The sequence below is a fragment of the Hevea brasiliensis genome, chromosome 6 (assembly GCF_030052815.1).
Source record: "Hevea brasiliensis isolate MT/VB/25A 57/8 chromosome 6, ASM3005281v1, whole genome shotgun sequence".
Classification (NCBI taxonomy): Eukaryota; Viridiplantae; Streptophyta; class Magnoliopsida; order Malpighiales; family Euphorbiaceae; genus Hevea; species Hevea brasiliensis.
Genome location: NC_079498.1, coordinates 1,707,379 through 1,717,626, shown reverse-complemented (window position 1 = coordinate 1,717,626; position 10,248 = coordinate 1,707,379). Strand labels below are relative to the sequence as shown.

Genomic DNA, 10,248 nt, shown 5'->3' with positions numbered 1-10,248 from the left:
TGACACAGTGTTTGTTTTCCTTTGATGGATCAATTAGACATTGTGATACCAAAGATAAATAGATCGTTACAAATGACTAATGAGTAGTTGGCATATAAAAAAAGTATAATTTTGATAAATACATCGAAGGATAATAATTATAAACATCAATGATTTGCCCTATGGTTGCTGGCTTGCTGCCATGGAGATTTGTTTCTTTGATTGTCGTATCCTACGCCTTCAATCAAGGGTCGTAATTTTTGCTGGTGTACTGTATATGTGTAGGGGTTTTACTTTTTTGATTGATTTCTTTTGACAATTGGTGGAGAGTATGGGTTGTTTGAGGATGGTAGCAGGTGAGTACTTGCTGTACTATTTTTGCACCATTCATACTTGATTAATGCTATTTTGCTTACCTTCTCATATTTCATACGCATGTAGGTTTTGGTGTTTGATGGGAAGATGCAGAGTGCTGAAACGGATGAGTTTATTTGCCATGAATGCTTGGTTCATATAAAGATTTGATAGAAGTAGGGCTGAGCACAATACGGTTCAAACCGAAAAACCGAACCGAACCGATTCAATTCGGTTCAATCGGTTCGGTTTTAAAAGTTAATCGGTTTGGTTCGGTTTTAATTTATAAAAATTTCGGTTATTTCGGTTCGGTTCGGTTTTGAAGAGAAAAAAATCGGTTAAACCGAATCGAATAGAATAGTGATTTATATAGTTAAATCGAACTAAATCGAACCGAATCGATTTTTGAATTAATTTATTTTTATGGAAAATTTATGAATTATATTTAATTATATATATATTAATTATTTAATTTCATTGATTAATGGTTATTAGGTTCAAACCAAAGTTAAAATTAGACCAAATAACTTGAAAATCAAGTCTAAAATAAAAAATCAATAAAAAATCAAACCGATCGGTTTAAACCGAACCGAATTAAAGAGGTTCGGTTTGATTCTGTTTTTCACTAATTTCGATTCAGTTCGGTTTCTAAAATTGACGGTTCGGTTTTGATAATTTAATTCGGTTCGGTTCGGTTCGGTTTGAACCGATTGCTCACCCCTAGATAGAAGGAAACTGGTTTTATTTGTTTGGATTCCAATATATATATATATATATATATATATATATATATATATATATATATATATGTGTGTGTGTGTGTGTATGTGTGCGTATGAGCGCGCGTGTGTGTGTATGCTTGCGTGTGTGTGTTGCGTTTCATCTACATGTGCAAGAGATTTGGAGGAAACCATTAAGAAAGAAAAAGAAAGTTTTGCATGAAAATGTAATATGTTTCTGTAGGTTGGTTGTCTTGGTGCTAATCTTATGTTAGTTAAATTTTTCGAGTATGATTTTATTTGTAATTGCATGTGAGATTCTGTTGATCTAGAACTTTTTTTTTTCCCTCTTTTTATTGCTTTATGGAAAAGCTTGAAGGCCAAATACATATTCAAACCCTTGAACAAATTGATATTTGTCTATTAAACACTTAAACTATTTTTATAACCTATTAAACACTTAAATTTATTAAAATTATAATAATTAAACACAAATCACATATTGACAGTCCAATGTGGGATCTTAACACACCCCCTCATGCCCACTATCGAACACCTGGAGCGTAAAATTCTCATGGGAGGCCTAAAGATTGGTTGGGGAGGCTCTGATATATTTTAAGAAAATAGGTTAAGCCTAACTCACCCCCAAGAGCTAGCTCAAGAGGAGGAGTGCACACGTTACCTCTATCCCAAACCAATGTGTAATCTTAACACTTCTCCCACTCTATGTCCTGAAGCCACCACAATTCTACAAAGCCACCCCTTTTCAATAAATCTTCTCGTTGCTTTTCGTTCCCTTTCTTTTATTGCTAACAGCTAGATATATTTTACTCATTGGTCAACTTGCAAGCAGTTCTATCCATCCTTCTAGCAACATTTGCTGGATTTGGTTCAGCAATGAGTGGGAGTTCTATACTGGATGAGATCTTGAGATGGAGGAGAAGATGGAATGCTCAATTAGATCGGTTGCATGGTTCCAATGTGATGATGGGTCCAGGTCAATTCCCAAGAATAAGAAATTCCTCGGAAAGAGGTTCTCATGATCGCCACTGAAATGAAGAACAGAATGCAGAAAATGTCAGCGGCAGTTAAAATTTCATTTCTAATTTAGTTTAGTTAAATGGAAAGTGTTGTGGCTATATTGTGCTTCGTCTAGATGATGCACAATTGCCTTTGTAATATACTCAAAAGTAGGATAATTTTTGTTCAACCAAATTATGCTAGAATATATTAAAAAAAAAAAAGCTAGATATGGACTAGTTGTGGGTGCCCTTCTGGTTTCAAAGAGATACGTGCGGAACCAGAGGGAGTACCTTGTGCTCCGCCTAGACAACTCCCAAATGCGGGATGCAATCTCTGCCGACAGGACTAGAAGGCTCTTTACCACTGCCGGAGCTGTTGTACATTGTCCTCTACCTTCTAATATGGGAGAAATCTGGTAATCTCCTGTTCATGCCTGAGTGTATATGAAGAGGTTGGTAAAAAATAAAGAGAGGAAGGGAATGGGAAGAAGTAGATCTCCCCTCTTCTTTTCAGCCGTTGGATCATTTTATTAATATCAGACCATTAAATTTGCCGCGTTGAATTCCTCTTTTGCTATTTATGTGCTTCTTGGTGGGTGATGACACTATCTGTACTGACTGTACCAATTTGTGTTTGATTGTTATAATTTTAATGATTGTAAGTGTATAATAAGTTATAAAAATAGTTCAAGTGTTTAGTAGGCAAATTTCAATTTGTTTAAGGGTGTGGATATATATTTGGCCAAGCCTGAATGCTGGATAATTTACCTACTTTGTGCATGATAATTGCTAGACGAGAAATTTACAAATGATATGCCTTAGTATGTTTCATTATCATTGCTGCTACTTAATCCTATTGAAGCCCTTTTTCTTTGGACTTCGGGGGGCTGTTTCAGGCCTTTGCATCACCTATGTGTCGCCGTATAGTGAGCCTGAACACTTTATTTTCGTATATTTCTTGTTGCTGGTTTCTTCCAGTGCTTGGTCTTGATGCTGATGATGTTTTTCTCCTTCTATTGCTGCTTTTGCTTTTCCTGTGAGCATGAGCATGAGCATTAGCACCGTAGATGAGACCATGCTGAACTCCACCATCAAGGTAACACTTAAACAAATACATATGCAGCTTACGCATCCTTTACATTTTGGTCATTTATGTAAGTTCTTTGAGGTTTTGTGTTAATGGAAAGGACAAAAGAAACAAAACCCATTGGACTGTTTGAAACTGCTTTTTTGATTTTGATTGTTCAGTCAACTTTAATGGTCTTAATTTAAGCTTAAGTTGAAATAGCAATCAAATTTGATGCAAATGTGTCCTATAATGAATTTGGTTTATCTACAAATTTCTACTGTGCAAGTTGTTTTGTTGATTGCAATCAAAATTAAAATTCATGTATCCCTCTGCAATCTCCCCCTAAGACTAATGTATCCATTGAACTATTACTTCCGGCTGGAAGTCCTGAGTTATGTCATTTAATTGAAGAGCATGAGAAAGATTAAAATATCATATTTGAGTTACTGTTAGCCTCTTTCATTTCTAAAAGGCTTTTTAGAGCAAGAACTATGGTAGAGAATCATGGTTGCAGCTCTGCAAACTGTGAAAAGAAGCAATATGATGGCGAATATTGATGGCCAAGAGATAACTATAACGGTGTGTGTGCGTGTGTGTGTGTTGTTGTTTGTTTGAGTGTTAAAATTCCTTTTTAATCTGACTTTTAAGTTGAGTGTTCCTTAGTAGTAGTAGTAGTAGAAGTACAATTGTCTGTGTCTTATGGTGTGCGACATTTTCTTGGGAAACAAATGCATTTATAACTAGAAGAATTCTCACTTGAATCTCAATTATCAGATATGCTATTTCCTTGCCTCTTTTAATTTTATTGATATATTTTTGAAACTCTTGATCACTACTTCAGACACAGTTTTTCATACTATTTCCTTCTAAGACTCTACCATCTTTCTTTGAATGCTATATCTGGCTCTGTCATAGTTGTAATTGTGCACAAACAGCAGATATTGTCAAAGTTGGATGCCTAATCTGCTTCTCTACAACATAGCTTTGTTAAGTAGAATCACCAGTGTTACTGATTCAATTAGCAACAACCCTTGATCATAAGTATAATCGTATCTTGTTTTCTGTGATGGTTTTGTTGATTACTGCTAAAATTAACTACAAATGCGCATATCATTGACATCTGAATCTATTGAGTTTCTGTGGCTAGCATTGCCAAATTAACGAGTTTGTATATTTCTAAAGTATAAATAACTTGTAACTTCTATTTCAAAACAGCAAAGAAAATAACTGTCTGCAGAAATTATCAATTCATCAGACAAAGCGTGGTGGAAGTCATGTTGTATTTTTGAATTTCTAATAGTCTGTCCATCATCCTTAGAATTCTTCATTTGTGACACCGGCTCAGCGTCTGGCACTTGTAGTATATTGGCCTAGAAAGCCAACTGCACCCATCTAACCAGATTTTGTTCACCCATGAAACTTTCATCGATATAGTTCTGCTGGTGAATAACTTTAGCAACTTCACTCCAAAGCTGTACGCATCTCCAGCCGTTAATGGTTTCACTCTAGACCATCCTCTGCATCACATTTATACATACTAATTAATGAAATTATAAGCAAATGAGCTGGAAAAGAACTTGTGTGCAGTAGATTTGAAGCAAGGAAAATTCCAAGAATGGTACAGCAACTGATTAAATATTAAAGTCAGGGTTATTAAGGTACTGACTTGGAGGTATGTATCTTATGGACCCTACAGTACATGGGTTTAGCTAATTGAAGTTATTTGATCACTCATTTTCTCTGTCAGCAAGCTAGCCAGCCCAAAATCTCCCACCTTGGCAGTCATGTCTTCATCCAAAGAATGTTGCTGGCCTTCAAATCTGAAATCCGATCTGCTTGATGTTAAGTGCCTTGATTACTACAACCATCTACAAGACACCTTTTGCACGCTGATCCAAAGCCCCGCTTTAGATCAAGTTGTGCTTGTTAAAGCTCTCAGTTGCTTGGTAGAGTTCATGGTATGAAACCAATTAATGCTGCTCTTTTCTCAAGCGGGAAGAATCAGCAATATTTGCTTTGTTTTTCCATATATAGAATAATGAACCAATAGAAAAGCACAAAGCTATTGTTGCCATGATAAAGACGATGACATAAACTTTGATTTAGATTTCTTTACAATCCTGAGCATTCTCACATGCGAGATACAAGTAAAGCTTTGGGTTGCCTTGTAATTGGACTCTAGTGAGATTTGTAAATACCCCGTAAAAAGGAACAACTCCTTCTAGACCATTAAAGGCAAGATTTAAAGATTGAAGGGCCTGTAGATTTCCAGGCCTTTTATTTCTCCAAAAGAGGTTGGCAATACAAAATTTCTCCAAGCTCTTCCAGTTTTTGAGTGAGCCGGCCCAATTTCCCTAACAAATTCTCATTCAGGAAGTAGTTAGACAAGATCATGATCATACTCAAGCTTGGTAGATTGAGAATTTCTTTGGGTATGGTTCCATTGAGCTTGTTGTTGGATAAGTCCCTGTAAAGAAGACTATGGAAATTCCGAAAAGCAGTAGGGGTATTTTCGTGACAATGTACTGATGTTATCATGTGAAAATTTTTAGTTTAGATTTCGGTATCCGACAGAAAATAATTTTCCTTTTTGGGCATCAATCCTTGTCATGAAAAAGCATTTGTCAAATTTTGGTGAGTCCATATTCACATCTTCGTTGTACATTGCCGTGATAATTTATATTGACTGACGTCGTTTCTTGTTTTTGTCATTTCATGCCGTCAACTACTGCTAAATCAACCCCATAACTCAAGTTTTCTCCTCCCTCTCTATTTTAGAATTCAAAATAATAATAATAAAAAAAATAAATATCAAAGAAAAAAAAATAAATAAAAATGAGGGGAGACTTAAGAAAATTATCAAGAAGTTGATCGAAGGCCTTAACAAATTTCCATTGCATTTTTCTTGTCCAAATGATACAATTAAAACGGAAATGGCAGTCAATTGACAATTGAATTGCCATATTAACAGTGAGAACCTTGGCATCATTAAAATTATAAATTTAAGCCATGCTATATATAGATAACATCTATACTTTTTTGCATAGATACGTAGTTGGCAAAGATGAAATTACTTTGATGTCTCATGCGTTTAGATGTCCCATGAATATAAGTGAGAATACACATCTAAATAATTTCTTGCTTATTAATCATATGCCTACACGTAAAAAATATAGAAACACTATCCTTTTTCTTTTATTAATTATATGAAAGATTATACATACATTATGTTTTAGTATAGCATAGGTAATATCACAACCAAAAACATACAGGTAAGTTTATTGCAGGAGGACTATCTCTAGTTCCCTCGTTAAGTATAACCATTATCTTAATTTTCTTAATACCCATGATTATTCTGGGATTTGGAAGCTTTCATAGTAGGAACATGATTAAGAAGGCTGCCCCTAGTATCCTGTAGCTTGCGAAGAGCATTTCTTATGTTGATGCGGCTGTCAGGAGAGCCTGCAGTGCAAGATAGTCCAACCCCAAGAATTGTGATCACGCATTCTTGTTGAAGTTCTGGGCTTATAGGGCGACCGTCATGGACAAGGATATCCATAAGCAGGAGCAACTTAGGGTCCAGAACTTGCAATAGCTTGGCAGGAAAAGCTGATTGCACCCATTCCACTAGAGTTTGTTCACCCATCAAACTGTCATCGATTGGACTCTTCCCAGTAAACAACTCTAGCAATAGCACTCCGAAGCTATATGCATCTCCAGCTATTGACGGTTTCACTCCAAGGCCATACTCTGCATTGATCAAGATTATATGCATGTAACCAATGGTGTGTTTGATCAATCTTTGAAAAATAATTAAAAGATTATGTCATGGAAACTTTGATAAAGAGTGAATATGAGTTAAGAAAAAGTAAGTATTTGATGCAAGGAATTTCCAGGAATTTGGAATTTAATTAGTAACCGTTATTATATTGCATCTTTCTCATATTTTTGTATTAACTTGCCAAGGTACTAACCTGGAGGTATGTAGCCTATGGAACCTTTTAGGACATGGGTGGAGCTAATTGAAGTTTGATCGCCTGCTTTCTCCATCAGCAGCCTCGCCAAGCCAAAATCTCCTACCTTCGCAGTCAAGTCCTCATCCAGAAGAATGTTGCTAGGCTTCAAATCACAGTGCACCACGGGAACATCACAGTCATGGTGGAGGTAATCTATTGCACTGGCTATATCAATAACCACATTTAATCTCTCCACGAGATTTAGTCCAGCTCCATTTTCTTTCTTTCTCTTGCCCTTAATCCAGTCTTTCAAACTCCCATTACCAAGGAACTCATAAACTAGAGCTAGAAATTCTTCATTTTTAAAGTCCACGCTAGAGCAAGATGTGATCAGCTTAACAAGATTTCGATGTCTAACACTCCTTAAAGCCTCACACTCTGCAAGAAAACTCTTTTCAAAGCCGACCTGTTTGATGTCAAGTACCTTGATTGCTACCACAGAATCATCTCCAAGACACCCCTTATACACTGACCCAAAGCTCCCATTTCCAATCAAATTTTGCTCGTTGAAGTTCCCAGTTGCTTGGCGGAGTTCATGGTATGAAACTAATTGATGATGCTCCTTGATCAAGCTGGAAGATAAAGCAATCTTCGCTTTGCTTCTCCTTATATAGAATAATGAACCAATAGAGAAGCACAAAGCCAAAGTTGCCATGATAGAGATGACGACACAAACTTTGATTAGCGTTCTTCCACGATCTCGAGCATTCTGACATGCGAGATGCAAGGAAAGCTTTGGGTTGCCTTCTAATTGAACTCTAGAGAGATTTGAAAATATCCCATCACAGGGAACAACTCCTTCTAGGTCATTAAAAGCAAGGTTTAAGGACATAAGAGCCTTTAGTTTTCCGAGTTCAAGAGGGATGGAGCCAGAAAGATGGTTATAGGAAAGGTCTACAGTTTCCAGGCCTTTCATTTCTCCAAGAGTGCTTGGGATAGGGCCTGAGAATGAATTTCTGGCAATGTAGAATTCCTCCAAGCTCTTGCAGTTTCTTAGTGAGCTGGGAATATCGCCTGATAAACGGTTGTTAGAGAGGTCAATGGTAACAACACTTTCCAGAAGCCCAATTTCCTGGAACAAACTCCCATTCAGGAAGTTGTTAGACAAGTTAAAGATCATACTCAAGCCGGGGAGATTGAGAATTTCTCTGGGTATGGTTCCATTGAGCTTGTTGGAGGACAAGTCCATGGAAAGAAGACTATGGAAATTCCCGAAAGCAGTGGGTATTCTCCCCATCAATTCATTTCCTGATAAATCAATCTGGTTTAACTTCTGGAGATTACCAAGGGAATCTGGGATCCTCCCAGCAATTCGATTTCCAGCGAGACCCAACATTTGCAGGTTCTCCAATTGACCAATTTCAGTCGGGATTTCATCAGTGATAGAGTTGTAGCTCAAATTTAACAAAGTCAGGCTACCAAGATGACCAATTGAGGCTGGTATAGTACCATATATACGATTGCCTCCCATGTATAACTTCGAGAGATCCTTGGAAAGATTACCAACAGATTCTGGAATGACACCCTGCAAAAGGTTGCCATCAATGGCCAGGAATTTTAGACGGGTGCTGTTTGTTAAGGAAATGAGGAATCCTAGAGGACCTAGAGCACTGTTTTCTGAGCTGACAATTCTATTGTAACCAATATTGTACATTTCCAGGAATGGAAGATTTCCTAAACCTGGCGGCACTGTTCCTTCTAAAAGATTATGAGCCATTCGAATGACCTTTATATTTGTGAGATTGTGCAAAGAACCAGGAATTGTTCCAGTGAACTTATTGATGCAGAAATTGAAGACCAAAAGATTTGGAAGTGTCACTCCAACATCACTTGGAATTTTACCCCATAGCAGGTTGGAAGCTAAGGCCAAATTAACTAGAGAAGACATGTTGTAAATGGTGGCCGGAACTGTACCAGTGAGATTGTTTATGGTGAGATCAAGAACCTTCAAGTTTCGAAGACGGCTTAAATCCCTAGGTATGATGCCACTAAGAGTATTTGTGCCTAAGATCAAATCCTCTAGTGTCGAAAGATTTGCTATAGATGGTGGAATGTTACCCCAAAGAAGGTTTCGGCCCAGGTTCAAAATTTGGATGTTGGCAAGCGAGGTCAGCTCTTCAGGAAATCTTCCTGTAATCTGATTCATTGATATGTCAAGCACTCTGAGCTCCGTCAACTTGCTAACATTCGATGGTATCGTACCTCGCAAGCTGTTGGAACTCAGGTTCAAGAATCTCAGCTCTGAAAGATTACAAATTTCGTCAGGAAGAGTTCCTGTAAGTTGATTGTTTTGAAGCTCGAGGGAATGAAGAAAGGAGAGATTGCCAATATAAGGGCTTATGGACCCAGAAAGTCCCAAGCTGGACAAGTTGAGGCCAACGACTCTGTGGCCAAATCTGTTGCAGGCAACTCCTGTCCAGTTGCAAGGGGACGATTTCTGGTCCCATGAAGTTGGAGAGTAGGGAGATTCTGAGCTTATTTGAGACCTGAAGGAGATCAAGGCTTGCTTATCAGTCTCTAAGCTTAAAGCGGCAGACTCCAAAAAGGGAAATATGCATTTGAAAGAGAGAAGGATAATCAAGAAAGACGCTTGCAGTAAAGGGGAGAAGAGGAGACTCATTTCTATGGGTTTCTCTTTGTAGATCGATGAAGTTGCTTGGATGGGTCAAGAGCCTTTGGTGATGTATTTATAACAATTTTTAGCCCTTCAAATTTACGCCAAATGTGCTGGGTTTTCTATAGCAGCAGGTAAAGAGTCCGTTCAAAATTGAAATCCATCAAAATCAAATTAATTAAAATCAATATTGAGTTAATTAGAACTGCACCGAAATTAATTAGTTTAATTTTAAAAGAAAATAAAAAAATAAAAAATTTAATTATTAAATTTAATTAAATAAAAATGAAATCAAAATTAAAAAAAAACAAAAGAAAAACTTTTTAAATATAATAATGGTTTTTAAAAAAAATAAAGTATTAAAATTTAAATATTTATTTATTTATATTATATAAAAATTATGGACTAATAATTTTTAAATTGCTTGATAATGATCGATTATTACAATTACCGATTAATTATTAATTAGTAATTA

General features: G+C 36.6%; 1 protein-coding gene across 1 annotated transcript; it reads right to left on the bottom strand.

Moving 5' to 3' along the window:
* Positions 1–6,314: 6,314 nt before the first annotated feature.
* LOC110647105 (probable LRR receptor-like serine/threonine-protein kinase At3g47570) lies at positions 6,315–9,794 on the bottom strand. Its single transcript, XM_058148161.1, has 2 exons — positions 7,118–9,794; positions 6,315–6,893 (listed from the first exon to the last, which is right to left on the bottom strand). The coding sequence occupies exons 1-2, from the start codon at positions 9,777–9,779 to the stop codon at positions 6,481–6,483; spliced, it is 3,075 nt and encodes a 1,024-aa protein (XP_058004144.1). The 5' UTR covers positions 9,780–9,794; the 3' UTR covers positions 6,315–6,480.
* Positions 9,795–10,248: the final 454 nt, after the last annotated feature.